Raw genomic sequence first — 18,591 nt, 5'->3', positions numbered from 1 at the left:
AGTGGAAGCTTTGAATCGCAGTGAATTGTGGGGGTGGGTTATCTTTATTTTCAGTGCCTAAAGTCTCAAGGTGTGGTCATGTATTATTGCGGTTTCCTGTCTCTTTGCTATAGAATTCTCGCATAGTTCACGATTTATAATACCTTGCAGAATTTTTGGGCTTGACGAATGACATTGAGTTAGCATGTTTTCAAACTTTTGTTACAGTCTTGCTTTTATGTTTCTTTTCTGTGACAACACTTGTAATTTTCAGGCACGGTTTTGTGTCAGCTGCTAGTCCAAGACAATGCAGACAGGGAGGATCAACATTTCCATCTTTTTCCATTGGTTATTCTTTGTCCATATCTTGTACGCTTGATCCAAATATGTTCTGGAAACTTCATTCATTTTCTTAGAAGAGATGACTCACAAGATGTGCTGCAGCTTTCCTATAAATCAGCCATTGGTGAAATAGCTTCATTCCACACTACCATTTCACTGTCAGTTTCTTCACTTGATGCCTGTTAATCTATTATGTGTTGTAACCTCTGCTATCCTCTTGTGTCAACTGTTGCTGTATTTGTTCATAAATAACTTTCTCTTCTCCTGTAGGTACATCTTCTGTAATACCAAAATACTCTAGCAATAGTCACAGTTACTGTGCATCTCATTGTTCAGGGTGCAACACTCTGTAAACACACTTCTATTACTGAGTGATACTTAAAAGAAGGGCTTCATTGGAGAGAGGAACCTAAGGAATTTTCTTTCTAGTCAGGAAGAAAAGAGAGTTTTGTTCTGTTCTTGGCAATGACTACTGTGAGCTAGCTGTCCCCTTGTTATAGTAAAGTTGGAGATAGAATAGCATATGCATATGACATGCCACTCACAAATTAGTAAAATTACTGTTAGCGAAGAGTATCAGAGGGTAATTTAAGGTAAACTGACTTAATACCACAATTTAGATATATGACAGTAAAAGAATGATTGGGATTACAGAACTATAAATTTGGCTTCAAAGATATCTTTACAGTGTGAATCCCCTGTGTTCCATCAGTTTCTGAATTTCATGGGATATGTTTATAGGGAAAATCCAACAGCTTTGCCGCAGTGGTAACACCGGTTCCCATCAGATCACTGAAGTTAAGCACTGACGGGCTTGGCTCACACTTGGGTGGTTCACTGTCTCGGTCTGCTGAGTGCTGTTGACAAGCTGGGTGAATTTGGCACTTAAGGCCAATTAAGGAGCTGCTTCATTGGGAAGTAGCGGCACTGGTCACGAAAACTGAAAACAACTGGGAGAGCAGTGTGCTAATCACATGCCCCTCCGCATCCACATCCAGTGACGCCTAAGGGCTGAGGATGACATGGTGGCCACCCGGTACTGTTGGACCTTCGAAGCCTATTCGGACAGTGTTTGTTTATAGGGAATGCCACTCCCTGTGATTCATTTGTGTGTAAAAGTAAACAGTGTTGCTGGAAGACCATGACAAAGTTGCTGATCAACCTGGTTCCAAATGTTTCTGATGAGCAACATGTCAGGTGAGGTTGTAGGACACCATGGTATGGACAATTTTTCTCAACATGCTTGCATATTCCCCTGTGAATGCGGCTGGGTGCTAGCCATCTGAAATACGGAATGATGCGTTGTCCGAAGGATGTGTAGTGCCACAAGGGGAATTGCCCTGTATAAAAGGTGGTGGGAAGTACTGCATTGTTAATAGAGGAGGAGGAGAGCTCAGGGAGTTCGAATGTGGAGGAGTCATCAGTTGTCTACGGAGCAAAAATCCATCAGGGACATTTCAACCTTCTAAAGCTGCCCAAGTCTTCTGTTTGTGATGTGGTCATTAAAAGTAAATGCAAAGGACATAACACCTAAACCATGAGCAGGCAGACCTCATGTGCTGACAGACAGTCAAGGACCATTGAACATTACAGGGGGTGGTTGTAAAAGATTGCATTAATCAGCAGAAGGAATTGCACAAGTTTCAAAGTGCTACCAGTAATCCAGTTAACACAATGACTGTGAATTTGGAGTTACGAATGGGGTACAGTGGTCGAGCAGCTTCTCATGAGTGACACATTTCTCTAGTCAGTGCTAAAAGTTGCACTTGAGGTTATGTGAAGAGCAATGTCATTAGACAGTGGATGACTGTTCTTGGAGCGATCAATTGTGCTTTACCCTGGGGCAATCTGATGGAGAGATTAGGGTTTGGCAAATGCCTGAAGAAATTCCCCTGCTATCATGTGCAGTGCCAACAGTGAAGTACGAAGAGAGTGGTGTTGCAATGTGGAGGTGTTGCAGATGGTTAATATGTGGTTCCTGTTTTGCACTCATGAGAAACACACATGCAGTAGGATGTAAACATGTATTACAGCATTATGTTCTGTGTACAGTTGAGAAACAACTCGTAGACAGTGATTGTTCATGTCAGCATAAAACACAATTTGTAATTAAGTGGCATCACTGAGACGATAGTTTGTGGACAGTAGCATTCCTGAAATGGACTGACCTGCCAGGACTCTGACTTTAATCCTGTCTAACATCTTTGGGATGATTTAGAATGTCAACTTTGTTCCAGGCCCCAGCATCCAACATTCTTCCCATCTCTGGTTTCGACTTTTGCAGAAGAAGGGTCTGCTGTTCCTCCATATACATTCAGACACCACACTGAAAGTGTCCACAGCATAGTTAAACATGTCATACAGGTGACCCTTTATTAATGTGCATTAACATCTGTCTAAATACATTTTCTCAGATTGTATGTTTTGCTTCTCAGTAGGCCAGTGACATTGTTCAATTCAGTCTAAGGTCCTGCAGGCTCAGAACATGGAAACCAGTGAAAGCTTTTGTGTGTGTGTGTGTGTGTGTGTGTGTGTGTGTGTGTGTGTGTGTGTGTGTGTGTGTGTGTGTAAACTACAGTGCAGAATTGTTGATGCAGAGAGATCTACACACATTGCTTCAGCATCAAGCTGGCAGGAATGTCCGAGTACGATGGTACTTCATGCTGCTGCACACAAAGCAGTTGTCACACTGTGCTCTGGTTGCATTGCTTGCCTCAGTAGTCACTCTTTTGCCCCATATGATCCTCTTGTATCCAGTTGTTCACCACTGTCAGAGCAGTGTGGATTGAAATGTTATGGAATCACAGGCAAATTCTGTTCTTGAAATCGCCCCTTTTGAACTGCCTCAAATGCAGACATTTTGAAATTGAACACCCCCTCCCCCTACCCCATTATTTCTTCATCATTTGAAACTTCTTAAATAGTTGAACATGGAGCTCTTCTGTCTCTCAAGAGTTGGTGTTCCTAGGGTTTGGTGTGCATTGTTTGCATTTTATGTATTACTTCCTAAGTAATTACATGTCATTGGTATGCTTTCCTAAAAAACATGTGAATTAAAAGTCATTCAGATTATTCTTCCAAGATGTTAAAACTTGAAGAAATTTTAATCAGGTTTTAAACCAGGAATATAGCCATAAAAATTTCACTTGACTGACAATAATATATAAGATACAATGTAGTTTTAAAAGATCTATTTTCAACATAGTCTACAAAATTTGCTCTGAATCTCTTTTAGTGTGTGCAAAGACCATTTTTGATCCCTTTACTGACAGTGGTAAAGTTCTTCAAATCTCTGTATGCTCCTCACATCTAATGGTTGTTGGTTTCACCAGCTGTAGTTCATTTGTTGTGACATAGATTTTGAAACTTCCTGGCGGATTAAACCTGTGCCACATTGTTGCTTGAACTCGGGACCTCTGCCTGTTGCTTGAAAGTGCTCATCAACTGAGATACCAAGCATGACTCGAGACTCATCCTCAAAACTTTACTTGCACTGGTACCTCATCGCCTGCCTACCGAACTTCTGGTACTGGCAGAAATAAAGCTGTGAGGAATCGTGAGTCGTCATGCTTCGGTCTTTGAGTTGATGGAACGGAAAGGCAAAGCTTGCCGATTTCCAATCTCGGCCCGATGCATAGTTTTAATCTATCAGGAAGTTTCATATCAGCACACATTCCTCTGCAGAGTGAAAATTTCATTCTGGGATAAAAATTCTGTCACCAAATGTCTCTTGTGCATTTGATGTTTTTGAAAATATTCATACCACCAAATAACAAGGCCATTGGGAAGTTTAAAGGCAAAGTAGTTATTCCCTGAGACATAGGACATATACTTAACAACAAAATTAATATTTCTTTTTGTGGGCTGTGGGAAGTGTACTTCCAGCCAAATTGTTTTGTTATGCTCATGGGAAGATGACGTAACTCCTCAAGATGTGCTTGACATTTTGGGGTAGAACGCTGTGCAAGGTGTATGAAAACTGGTACGGCAGTCAGTTTTGGTTTGTTGTGAGTTAATTACTAATGTCACTTATGAAGTTGGAACACATTGATTTGTTTCTACATTACATTCTACAGTGATTTGTTGTACCTTGGCATACTAAGGGAAATTAATGGAAATCACACAATTTTCAAATCTGCGGCATAGCATGTGGATGTTCAGTGTTGTAAACAGAATTTTGAAGGTTTGTGTAACGACAATCTGTAACAGATCACAGAATGGCAGTGGGAAGAATACTTCCTACAATAGGTTTTGGTCACCTGCATCACAAAAACAAAATTACAAAAAAAGTAAATTGATTACAACTCAAATATGGTTAAAAAAAAAGCTAACCTGACCTGAGTCACTAGCAAAAATGTGCCTGTGAAAGGGTTAAAATTGTTTTTGTAGAGTTATCTAGCCAAGCTGTTCATCAAACACAATTGAATAAATGATGAATAGTCATTTTGTGTTGGTTCTTAAAATCCTTTTGGATTATGTTACCAAGGGTGGAAATGGCAATGTACAAAAGTTTTCTAAGCAACACCCCATAATATCTAAAAGATATTTGCAAATGTTCTACCACTGCCTAAAAACATTACACTCTAAACTAACTTTTTAGCAGAAGTTGTTGCTGTTAACATTCTTCACTTTTTCTTCACGGTGGCTCTTCCTCTCAAACAAATTTGTCTTGAAGAATGGGTTTACTCTGGAAAGTATTTCAAGCCCGTCTCTTTTTACTGTTGTGATAAGATTGAAAGATACAGACTAAATAGTTCACTCACTTCCCCCTTCAGTTTAGCAATTACGGAATGCCAGCAGCCGTCAGTCTTCAGGGACTGAGAATTAAGACGAAAATATTGGATTTAACCTCTTATCTTAAAAGGCATCAGTTTTTCAACCTGCTATTGTTGTGCTTGTGAGAGCACAACTGTTAAATTCCTGAGTTTTTCATTGTGATGCTTAACATGATTTTCAGGCCTGAAGGATATTAAGGTGATAACCTCAAGAGGCTGGTGAGCTGTGCCCCCCCCCCCCCCCCCTCTCTCTCTCCCTCCCCAGTTGCTCAGCTAGTAATAGCATATCCCACTTTCATTTAAAATTACAATATCACATACGTCTTATTCTTTTTCACATTTTCTGTCTAGACAGTGCACAAAAGTAGACATGTGGAATTTTAAAATTTGATGTCATTAAGTTGAGTTGTTGTTTGTTTGTCTGTTTTGGGGTCAGTATTGTGCACTTCCTTAGTCAACAATTGTCATGCACTACCGTGTTTTGCATTTATTGTTCAGATATCGCACAGAATGTGCAAACAAAAGATTGATTCTACTGGGTATTGTAAAATAAATGTGGGATTCAAAGTTATGTAATTCTTAAGTGTCCTCCTTGAACTCAATATTTGTTAAATTTGTTTGTTCTGTCTTATAATAATTTCAATATGCTTCTTCTTCTTCATCAAACAATGCCACATAAGAACACCAGCTGTTGTGATCCTGTAGAAAATCTGTGCCTGTGGTAATAATAGAAGCAAGGAGTAAATCATAATGTAACTGCTAAGAATACAGGTCGTCAACTCTGTCATCACTGAGTTGTTCTGTGCAGATGTAGTTATCATTCTGAACATTATATAAGGTGCTGCAGAGAAACAAAAAAATTTGAAATAATTACAGAAATGGAGTATTACTAAACTTCATCCAAGATTCAAAATGTTGTTCAGGACTGGAAACCACATTTTAAAAATTGCGTCAGTCAGATGCTGACCATTTTGCGCACACAGCCGGTAAGTCATTGTAGTGGGATGTGCTAAGTGCGGCACTGTGTTCCCCAGGGATTTTGACAATTTCCAATTTCGTCTGTAGTTTGAGGTAAGCCAGTGTTTTGGTGTAATCTGATGTATGATGCTCACCAGACTTCTCCATAAAAAGAAGTCGGATTGAAAGACTGGCCCAGTTGCCCAAATGTTTCACTGCTACCATAGACTGTCTGGCAGTGTGTGAGGTGGATCCGTCTTGTTGAAACCAGGAGTTGCTAAGGTGTCAACATCATGATCAGCTGTCACAGTGACGTCTGCACCTCATTCGTACTTAAGACGACTTGTCACTCCACGGCCTGGAAATGAACATCATTCAGTAACTCTGATATTGTGTAACGGTTCCTATGAAGTTCATTATTGACAAAACACTTAATGAAAATTGGCTTCATAACATATCCAGAAATTTTAAATGAAGTTTGCATCTTCAGTGCTTTAACAAACAATTCTTTTACAAATTTAGGATCTGGTTAGTGTTGCCTAAACTCTCGTTGTGCAGCTGTAAAATTGTTGCCATGTTTGTGAAACACATGTGCAGTGACTACCTACCCTGAACAGGTATTTCTGCTGGCAACTAAATGTATGATTGCTATGTAGCTCAGCACCTTGCACCCCCCGCCCCCCCCTTTCCCATGATGCAGGGGCTTTGGATATCAACTTCAAATTGATGCTAATTTCATGCATGGTGGAATTATAAGTTCACTGTGTGTGTGTGTGTGTGTGTGTGTGTGTGTGTGTGTGTGTGTGTGTGTGTGTGTGTGTGTGTGTGTGTGTGAGAGAGAGAGAGAGAGAGAGAGAGAGAGAGAGAGAGAGAGGGGGGGGGGGGGGGGGGGGCGGGGGGGTTGCTGATTGTAAAGTCTGGAAATGGCTTTATCATTTAATCTCTAACACCAATTATACAAAATGATGATGCAGCTTCTTTTCACTATCCATACTGTAGATTCCTTGTTCTAAATTTTTGCTCCACTGCATCATAGAACAAACTGTTGCTGCTCAGTCCAGAGTTGTATGGCCACTATTTTGTGCACTCTTAAAACAGTCTTCAAGTAGGATCTTCATACAATATCATTAATGTACTCAAATGTGTGTAACCTGGAATTCTGTGAGGTGATAAAATTTTACTTCAGATGTTCACTGCGACAGCACTGCCTTGATCCATACCACTTTGTGGCTTCCCTCGTTTATCATCCTGCTGAAGGATAGGTGCAGAAACTTTTTTGTTTGGGATCCAGTAACATGATGGATATTACGTAAAGTTGGGTTTTTGTACACCTTTTCATCACATAACATGTAAATTATTTTGTTGTTGTATTGGTTTGTTGTGTTTTTCATTTTCTATGAAGTAAAGCAAAAACGTTATTGTAATGCCTCCGCATGTCTTAATTGTTTCCAACAAATATAATCAGTTATAACAGAAAAAAAGCATTTGACTTTTTGTGAAATCATATTATTAAATATAACTAAGTCTTTCTAGCTGCAATGTTTATTGGATGAATTAGCTGTCTTTGCCATGGAGTAAGGCATTAGCCACTGAGGATAGGTCAGTGACTAAAGGGTAGTTACTGGCTTAAAATTCCAAAAATCTGGGGTTAAATTCTGTGTTGGGTCTCATACATGGTCTTCTTGTGCCGCTTGCTTCACATCGTATACTTGCTAACGTGAAAAAGTGACAAAATAGCACCATAATAGGAACATGACTAGTAAAGCATAAGTTTTCAAACCAAACTTACACATTATTGGTTTAAGACAGTTTTGTTTTACTTGAGTCACAGTGAACAGGTGAAGTGGATGTATTGCAACTACACACTTGATCTATACATAAGGTAGTGCAATTGTTTTGAAAGTTAACAAATGGATTACAGCAAGATAGTTAAAAAACGGATTTATTTTGGTTATAAAGCTTGCTAGCTACTGATTGACGGTTGTTAACTAGATCAGAGCACTTTCTGTAGCCAGAGTAGGATAGCATTCTCTGTAACACAGTTAGGGTTCAGATGTGATGGCTGCTGTTGCACTATCAGTGATAGGTCCTTGATTCCACTGTTTGACAAACTGCATAAATAATTTAGGTGTAAGGAGTCCACTTGTTGTCTGATGCACGAAAAAAAGGGATGAAAAGGTGCTTAAACACACTGACAAGAGAGCAGGTGCGGACAGGCAGGGGAGGGGGGGGGGTATTTGGGTGAGGTGATTAGAGGGAGAAGGAATCAGTAGGGGGTGTTGCCGCCCCCCCCCCCCCCCCCCCCCCCTACTGATTCCTTCTCCCTCTTATCACCTCACCTGACAAAAAAAGAATGAAAAGGTGCTTAAACACACTGTGCTGCGATAACAGGACAGCACGTGGACTGGGGGCTGAGGGTTGTCGGGTGAGGAGATTAGAAGGAGAAGGAATCAATGGGGGGTGTTAAAAGGAGGTGGCTGAAGGCTCGGAGGGAGGCAGGTGGTGTGCAAGGTAGAACAGGATGCAGAGGCAGCAGGTGTATGGATAGGATAACTCCCATCTCTATAGTTCAGAAAATCTGGTGAAGAGGGGGGACAGGGAGGATTCAAGACACCACTGGTTGTGAAGCTGTCATGTCAGCAGAGCCTGTTGTGCCACTGGGAGGTCAACTTTTTGGCCACAGTTTGACAGTAGCCATGCATTGTGGTTGGTGGTTACGCCCACGTAAAATGTGCCGTGCTGAGATTGCAACGGAGCTGGTACAATATGACTGAATTCATAGGTGGCCCTGCCTATGATGGGATAGGATAAACCTGTGACTGGACTGGAGTTAGTATGTGTTGGCTGGGTGAATCTGGAAGGTCTTGCATCTGGGTCTTTCACATGTGGCAAGGGGTTGCATGTGGAAGTGGCATATGGGTGGACCAGAATGTTCTGTAGGGTGGGGTAGACATCAGAACACCATTTTAGGTGGGGTGGAAAGGATTGTGGATGTGGTCTACTCATTTCTGGTCAGCATGTTCAGTAAGTCGATGCATTGCCAAAGGACCTGGTGAAGTTGCTCCAGTCATTGTTGGTACTGGGTGATAAGTGGGAGGGGGCTCCTTTGTTGTTTCTTTGGAGAGTGGTGGTGCAGTTAGGAGTGTGCAAGAAATCTGGGCACTAGGTTTGAGGGATAGGCCTTTGAGACCTTCAGCATGCAGATACCGTCAACAAGTGGTGGGCTAAAAGGGATTAATTTTTTAATGTGCAAAGGGAGGCAGCTACCAAAATGCAGGTACTGCTGGGTATTGGTGGGTTTCGTATACAGAGACATGTGCATGGTGCCATCATATACAGGTTGAAGAGGACCAAGTAAGGCATACGGGGAGAAGTGTTGAGGTTGTGGAGGAATGACACTAGGGTATCTTGGCCCTGGGGCAATACTATGGAGCTACCAGTGAATGTGAACTAGACAAGGTGTTTCAGGTTTTGGGAGGCTAGGAAAGTTTCATGTGTCTAACACAGCTACCCATCCTAGTTCACCTGCCAAACTGCAATACCAGCATTTTGTGTCCAGCTGGAATGTTATGTGCCTAAATTATTGAAAAAATGGTTTTCTTGGTTTACAAAGCCCCCTTTCTGCAATACACACAAATGTTTGGCTATTTGAATGCTATTATTTGTAATTGGTTCTAATACCTTACTTATTGTTTCGTTGTCAGTTGTAGTAAACAGTTAGCGAACATTATAAAGATAGACAGAAGTTGTAAAGAAATTTATCATTTTGCATTGGTGTGTTACTCCTTGTACTTTGAAATTTCTTAATAGATAAAAACTGCAGTTTATAAGTTTTTAAAGAGAAAATGGTATGGTTATTGTCATTATGAACTGAAATTTATTGTATTTTTCAGAGGCAATTTACTGATGTTTTTGGTATGTTGTTTGAGAAAATAGGAAAGTCAGTTTTATTGTACTCGCGTAGAGAATTTCCAAGGTTTTAACTATCAGCTTTGTACTTTCTTTATAATGCGTACTTGAAAAATTTGTGTTTCATGACATTTCTTAGACACAATTTAATTTTATGCATGTGTGGATGTAGTGCGAAGTGTGTGTGTGTGTGTGTGTGTGTGTGTGTGTGTGTGTGTGTGTGTGTGTGTGTGTGTGTCTTGCATGCTCTATGATATAAGTCATTCTTCTTTTAAACTTTGTAGGCTTCTTATCTTATTAATTACCTGTGAATTTTATGAGCAACATTTATACAGTATTAAAATTTAATTTTTATTATTCAGCTTGCTCATATAAGTGCCCACAAAACAGGTGAGTTTACTTTCTTTAGTTTTTGTCTAAATAGCTTCTTTCAATTATTTTGTCACTTTTTGAGAACCAGGACTCTTTCTTTACATTATGAAGACAATGAAGAATTGTGTAAAATATTTTTAATTATGTCATAAATACCAAAGTTTTTGCTAAAAATATTATTTTCCGTGTTTTCATTACTGTGTGACAGTTGCCATGTCTGAGCTGAAAGTCTTAAGTTCAGAATGTGATGTTGCAATTGAGAATATTACCCTTTTTAAATGTTCGTTGCTCTTGATACTAAATTTAGTTTCTGATGGTTTTTGTTTTGGTGAAATGACATACACTAATTTACTAGTCATGTTTAAGTAGAAATGTCAGCTGCATTCAATCTTCAGGGTAGCACCAGTTACGAGCAATTTTTCTGTTAACTGTGATGGTAGAAGCTGATAAATTTACAGCTTTTCTGCTGAGCTAGTTTGAAGAATCCCATAGATTTGTTTTCTTTGGTATCAGATATTTTGAGCATGTTTTTGTGAATAAAACCTTTCATGTTGTATCACTTTCAAAATTATTTCTGTGAAAAATCTTTTGTAAAAGTTTGTGAGTGTTCTTGAAGAATAGGTCTTTGTCATACACTTACTCATCCAAGCGCAATCCTGACTGTATCCAGTTGCAGAATATTTCATATATATCCCTCTTTGGTCTTCAGTTAAGACATGTGACCTGTGCATGCGATTGATTTTTCTAATGTAGCCTGTTCATTACATCTTGTGACACTTGCTGGACTTTCCGAAATAGCAGAATCCAGAAATATTTCCTCTCTGGGTGTAATACTGTGAGAAAATCTGATGTAAATGTGTGTGTGTGTGTGTGTGTGTGTGTGTGTGTGTGTGTGTGTGTGTGTGTGTGTGTGTAAATATTTACAGTGAATAATTTATGAAATTTCAAATCAAACACAATTTTAATCTGATTCAGAATGTTGCATCATGTAGAAAAACAAAGATTATTGAAATTATTTTGATATCAGTTGAAGCAGAAAAATTATTGAAATTGTTGATATCAGTTGAAGCAGAAGACAAAAAGTGAAAATGTGCATGCACCGAGAAAATGCTTATACCTCAAATTAGATTATCCAGCATAATGTGACAGAAGATAAAGCAAAATAGGCTGAAGTTTTATAACTTTTCTCTGTTTTGACTCCATCTGTACCATTCAAATTACCTTTTTAATACCAAAACCCAATTTTATTAACATTTCTGACTTCTCTTGTAATACATGCTATTTAAAAGTGTTGAAGTAAAAGCTGCATCCCTAAAAAATGATTGTGGGAAACAAACTGATGTGCTTATAAAGCTTGAATGTATGATCACACATGTGAAAAGCCAGGCCAAACAAAAAGGATGAAATGTACAGGTTTGAAGTTTTAAAGAGTGTCTTTGATAGATGACCATTTCCCCTCATTTAGTGCTCTTTCATTCTGAAATATTGCTCCACTTATGTAAATAGATGATACCAGTTGGTATTGCTTCCTCGTGCTCAATAGTGCACAGCAGCACTGCCTGTCATCCTGAACCCTTTTGAATGTGGGATGAGATTTCTCATGTCATCCAAATCTCTCATGTCATCTAAATCTGTCTCTTCCTCCTCCTCCTCCTCCTCCTCTCCTTTTGTGTTACTTCCGCCTGCATCACGATTTCCATAGTATTGTTGTCAGTTAGTTCACTAACTTGTTCATTTTGTCATATATTCTGTGACTTCCTCTGCATCGACATGGTCAAAGCACAGTACGTATTTGAGCAACAAAATGGTATCGTTTTCATCTTTGTCTTCAGTTTCACACATGGATTCGAAGTTATAATGTTCATCATCACGGTGTACAAGGATTCTCAAAGACCTTACTAGTGATGCGTTAGTCTCTTCCCCTGCTTCGGCCAACCGCCTTATGACATCTAGCAAATCAATCCTCTTCATTATGGCTACACAGTCTTATGATCAGTTGCTGATATTGACAAACTGAGATGGTGATGGCAATACTTATTCTTTAACATTACAAGTATGCCATGGTCCATCAACTGACAAAGAGCTGTCATATTTGGTGGTAAAAATGCTTTGATATCTCCATCTGTGACTTTATTACTGGCATGATGTGAAGGCATGTTAGAAGCAACAGTAGAGCTTGCCGCAGTAAATTGTCTTTCAAATATCTCTACAGCTAGTACAAATTCATTTTGGAACCAGCTTTCAAAGATTTCTGAATTCATCCATGCTTTTTTTGAGTATAATGTAGGAGTAATGATTGTTTTTTAGGTTTTTGAAAGATCTAGGTTTCCACAATTTCTCTATTAATGTAATCTTAAAATTTTGTCAGATAAATCACTGCAAGCTGGTATATTACAGTAACTAAATGCTTTTCCTTGTATCCAGGTACCACAGCTTCCTTTTTTAAGCAGTAATTTAAATCACTTCTGTTGCAGTTCTACAACTGTCCACCAGAAATTCCCTCCTTGTCAGTTAACTTAATGTCTTTAAACAATGGCACAACCTCTTCATCAGTTGATAAATTCTCTCCACTAAGTAAAGTAAAAGCTGCATCCCTAAAAAATGATTGTGGGAAACAAACTGATGTGCTTATAAAGCTTGAATGTATGATCACACATGTGAAAAGCCAGGCCAAACAAAAAGGATGAAATGTACAGGTTTGAAGTTTTAAAGAGTGTCTTTGATAGATGACCATTTCCCCTCATTTAGTGCTCTTTCATTCTGAAATATTGCTCCACTTATGTAAATAGATGATACCAGTTGGTATTGCTTCCTCGTGCTCAATAGTGCACAGCAGCACTGCCTGTCATCCTGAACCCTTTTGAATGTGGGATGAGATTTCTCATGTCATCCAAATCTCTCATGTCATCTAAATCTGTCTCTTCCTCCTCCTCCTCCTCCTCTCCTTTTGTGTTACTTCCGCCTGCATCACGATTTCCATAGTATTGTTGTCAGTTAGTTCACTAACTTGTTCATTTTGTCATATATTCTGTGACTTCCTCTGCATCGACATGGTCAAAGCACAGTACGTATTTGAGCAACAAAATGGTATCGTTTTCATCTTTGTCTTCAGTTTCACACATGGATTCGAAGTTATAATGTTCATCATCACGGTGTACAAGGATTCTCAAAGACCTTACTAGTGATGCGTTAGTCTCTTCCCCTGCTTCGGCCAACCGCCTTATGACATCTAGCAAATCAATCCTCTTCATTATGGCTACACAGTCTTATGATCAGTTGCTGATATTGACAAACTGAGATGGTGATGGCAATACTTATTCTTTAACATTACAAGTATGCCATGGTCCATCAACTGACAAAGAGCTGTCATATTTGGTGGTAAAAATGCTTTGATATCTCCATCTGTGACTTTATTACTGGCATGATGTGAAGGCATGTTAGAAGCAACAGTAGAGCTTGCCGCAGTAAATTGTCTTTCAAATATCTCTACAGCTAGTACAAATTCATTTTGGAACCAGCTTTCAAAGATTTCTGAATTCATCCATGCTTTTTTTGAGTATAATGTAGGAGTAATGATTGTTTTTTAGGTTTTTGAAAGATCTAGGTTTCCACAATTTCTCTATTAATGTAATCTTAAAATTTTGTCAGATAAATCACTGCAAGCTGGTATATTACAGTAACTAAATGCTTTTCCTTGTATCCAGGTACCACAGCTTCCTTTTTTAAGCAGTAATTTAAATCACTTCTGTTGCAGTTCTACAACTGTCCACCAGAAATTCCCTCCTTGTCAGTTAACTTAATGTCTTTAAACAATGGCACAACCTCTTCATCAGTTGATAAATTCTCTCCACTAATGGTGGTAGAATACCGATTCATTTTCCCCCTGATCTGACCATCCATCACTGGCGATAAATTCTGAATCTTTTTCCATTTACTGCTGAAATTGCAGTTCTTTTTCCTGCAATATTGGCCCAGTAATGGGCAAACCTTTTCCTTGTAAATGTTAATGCCAGAAATATAAAGCAGTAGTTTTAGTTGCTACCAATCCTGGCAAAGGGCTTCTCTAAGTATCATTTGTTGAAGAGTGGCTCTGTTAATTTATTCAATACAAACAATACAGTAGTACCCTATAACTGTGGCTTCAGATGAGTTAGAAGCAAAAAAACATGCAACAATTTGAAAGGCTACACAGCATTGTAGCAGGGTCCACTTGCCTAACCTTTGGGAAAGTACAGTACTTAAAATAGATTAATCCTCATTTTTATCACAGAATATTATTGTTTTGATATTAAGTAGGCTAAATTTCTGCCCCTGGTGGTGTCAAAAGCCATATTTACAATATGTTGGAGAAGTCTGTTGTAATGGTTGCATTTCCAAAACTAAAGCAAGATAAAACACTAAACTGATATAGGGATAAGTTTGTCGTAGTTTTTTGAATATCAACTACTTTTATCTAACAGTTTCTCCTCTTGTAGTTAAACATTGTAAATCACAGTAAGGATACCAAATTCTCTGCACATTTTCTTTTGTTTGTCTTCTGCTACCACTACTTAGAAAATTTCAGTAATTTATGGGATACAAAATTTGGGGCAAGATTTATACAGATTTATTAAAGTAGAGTAAAATTTTTTTGTCATCTTTTTTGTCCACTATAAATATCCATATAGTCCAATTCTGTATTGTTCATGTAAAGTAGGTGTGACATGTTGATGCTTTTGTGTCTGTATAAATTTCTCAAGATTTTTTATCATGTCCATAGTGCCATCTGTTGAGTTCCCTGCTTCCAAACACTCAACTCTTCCTATGCCATTATTTGTGATTTGGGGCTGTTTTCTTGCCAGAATTCTGTGTCCTGTAGACTCACCCAGTATTAACACATTTGTGCGTGCAGTGAATTTCCCTTTCGTTATTCCTAAATGTAATCAACTTGAGTTTTGCAGTCACTGGGTCTTAACTTGCTTAACTTTTTTATTCGATTAATCTGCGTTAGATGCTCCATATGTTTGCTATGTTTCCTGCTCCTTCGATTCCCAACACTTGTTTATTCAAGGAAGTTTCAGGGAATAAAATTACTATCATATCTTTTAACTGTTACTTGAAAGCTGTTATGTGGAACAGTCTCATCTGTGAATTATTTGTGAAATTCATCATTTGGACTCTAATTGTAGAAAGGATCTAAAATTTCAGAAGGAAATTAGCCGCTGTCATGACAGCAAAAAAAGCTGTTCTGTAACTCAGACTTCTAATCTGATAGTTTTCACTGTGAGTTTAATATGCTCCACTATTTCATACCTTACCTTAAAATGAAGAAAACGGGATATTAGTGTGATGATATTGTTTCAGTAGGCAGCTTGAAAGCCCATTATGTCAATTGAGATTCATTTTATGACTTTGAAAGTGTAACCTAAAATGCAAGCTATGTAAGACAGAAATGACAATTGTTTCTTGGAGTGCTGGTGAAGCTTTTGTTTGAATGTCATAAAGATGAATACTGTTTATTGTTGCAGGTTTACTTCGATACAAGGTAGACTTCCAAAGTATGCAGTGTGATGAGTTGGAAGATGATCTATATGACATTGATGACTACTAGGAAACAATTGTAACATAGTTTTTATCTGAACTGTCGTCTGCATGTGGTGGCCAACTCTCCGAACCATGTTTTTGATGTTTGTGAATGTTAAAGTTTTTGTGATTATAAAGAATGCCTTTATACTGATTGGAAGAGTGCATTAGTCAGGTCTTTAAAAACATGGTTGGTGGAGGAACTTTAAAATAAGACTGCCATGTGGACAAAGAATAAGAAATTTCTAGTAAATACCACAGAGTTGACTTCACTGTCAAGTTACACTGAACAAATGAAATGCTCAAGGTACTGATTTAAGACCCTGAAGTGCTTTCTCAAAGAGTTTTCATTTGGTTGTAACAGAGAATTGGACACAATGAAAATGTTTATTCTACGATTATTTACAATTTTTCATACCGTTATGTTTATACATTTTAGTTATTTATGTTAAATGTTCCAAGATAAGCATCCTTCGTACCTGTGCTTCACTTTCACTGCTGTAAAATTGAGATTTAAGCTGCTCTATTATACAAACACACCAGGAAATTTCTGTGGATCAGAAAGTTCAAGAATTTCTGGTGTTGCAAATGAAATAGGCTCTACTGTATCTAAATGCACAGGATAATTATTTTAACCTGTTTATGGAAAGATTCTATTGGTTAAGGTTTTTAAACTAATAACCTGTAAACTGCCATTGATAGTGGAGGTAAATTGATGTTGATTGCAGAGTATTGTCATGTTTAATTTCTGACACTATATACATATATATTGTGGAAATGAATTTCTTTGTGCATTTTGGCACAACTTTAATATTAAACATGTGATGGAGCTCCTTTTGTTTTATTTATTTATATTAGATCCTTCTACATAAATGATACTAGACTTTCTTTATAATTGTTTTAGAGTATGGGGTTGTACTATGTAAAAGAAGTAATCGGTACATAAAAGCTTTTGTAATTCTGTTTGTCGACAGTTTAATATATATTTTGTATGAAATTAGCAGTTTCATTTCATCTACAGTATGAAGCATAGGTGCAAATTGAAATGCTGATCTGTTACCCATTTTCACTCTGTACTAAATTTTTGAGTAAGATGAGAATAAATCATACAGAGTGATTTCTGGCACTACTGTAATTTTTTGATGTGGGGACAAATGTTTCTGGTATTATTAGTGACATGCTGTTAAACTATATATGGCTAATCACAAAGGAATTTAAAGTATTCCTTGATTTGTTGTATTGATTTCGAAAGTGATATAAAAATGTTCGCAGTTGCTCCCACCAGCTCCAAGTGACCAGAATTTAAAAACATTGTTATTGAGTGAAGCATATGAATAAAAGTGAGTGTCAGAAAGTTGAAGTTCATAAATGTCTAATTGAGATTTTGATGGTCTGTGTGTGATCCAGTCATAATCAGCAATTAGTGACATGTATCCATGCATAATTTGCACAGCGTCTGTAGAAATTTTGCGCATTGAGTCAGCCTAAATGTTATGTAAACATAATTGGTGTGTGTGGCATTGTGCTCTGAACAGTGGCATAAACGTCATACAAATTTTTGAGATGAAAATACGTTGCACACATTTGTGTGTATTGAAGTAATTTTGTTCATTGTACAAACTTCAGGGGGGAAGAATGCCTGGCAGCAAGATGTTTTCGAGATTCTGAATGTCATTGAATGAAGTTGCCAAGCAAGGTTGTACAGTGGTTAAGACATTGCTCTCCCATTCTGGAGCACTGGAGTTAAAATTGCTTGCTATTGAGCCATATTTGGGTTTTCTACAGTTTCTCTAAATGAGTCAACCTAAGTGTTGTCTCAGCTCATTTTAAGAAGACTCAGATATTTTTCACTATCCTTCTGTATTCATTGCTTGCTTAACCTCTACTGACCTCAACATCAGCTGGATTTTTTAACTCGCAATCTTCCTTCCATGAAGAATGATTTCCCACGTATGAAGAACTCCTGTAGAAAGATGAGAGAAATATTGTGCTGTGCAACAGTGTTGTAATGTTTTGCTGCAGTTTTTAGATGTTTTTAATAATCTTTTAGGTGTATTTTTCTTTTTTAAAAGTGTGCGAAGACCTGAAATGTTATCTTTTTGTGGTAAAATGTACCCGAATGGAAATTTTATCATACTTATAGGTTATGCAGTATGCTCTGTGAGTAGTTTGCCCTAACAATTTGGGAGCAATCACAGAATACAAAAATCAGCTTTTCAACATTAACTCCTAGACTCATGCAACCTACTTTTTAACAAATTGGGGCTTACAAAAGGATGGTCTTTTATACTGTCTTCATTGTAATAATGGAACAAGAGATGATTATTGAGAAGTGTAACACCTTTATTTGTATATTTTTATAAATCTGTAATGTACTGTTTGTATGAAATGAAATATTTGTTAACAGCAAGGTAAGCAATATTATCAAAATGTTGCTAAGCTTTCAGGTGACAACATACTTCAGAGCTAAATAGCACTGAATACCTATACTTACACACATACACATACACAACTACATTGTACCGTTGCTGAAGCTCACCCATGTACAGATGCATGTTTGTGCTTATTGATCACTCTGTGCCTTAGATATTATTGAGACCTCCTCCCATTATTTATATTCCATTTGGAACATTACATAATTGTATTCAGATTATGGTAAGTTAAATTACAGCCTAAACCACAATGAATGTGGTGT

At 37.9% G+C, this 18,591-nt stretch overlaps 1 protein-coding gene across 3 annotated transcripts in view; it reads left to right on the top strand.

The window, feature by feature from the left end:
• LOC126415245 (eukaryotic peptide chain release factor subunit 1) overlaps positions 1-18,306 on the top strand; it is a 50,980-nt gene extending 32,674 nt beyond the window's left edge. For 2 of the 3 annotated variants that reach the window (XM_050083416.1, XM_050083417.1), the window contains one exon: positions 15,842-18,306. In XM_050083416.1, the coding sequence (XP_049939373.1) occupies positions 15,842-15,924 (83 nt within the window). In that variant the 3' untranslated portion in view covers positions 15,925-18,306. Of the gene's footprint in view, positions 1-10,324; positions 10,340-15,841 lie in introns of those variants that run through there. The other variant, XM_050083418.1, reaches the window with a different exon arrangement.
• The last annotated feature ends 285 nt before the right edge of the window (positions 18,307-18,591 follow it).

The sequence above is a fragment of the Schistocerca serialis genome, chromosome 1 (genome assembly GCF_023864345.2).
Source record: "Schistocerca serialis cubense isolate TAMUIC-IGC-003099 chromosome 1, iqSchSeri2.2, whole genome shotgun sequence".
In the NCBI taxonomy this organism is placed as follows: Eukaryota; Metazoa; Arthropoda; class Insecta; order Orthoptera; family Acrididae; genus Schistocerca; species Schistocerca serialis.
Note: the sequence above shows the minus strand (reverse complement) of the source record. Positions and strands in the feature narration are given on the sequence as shown.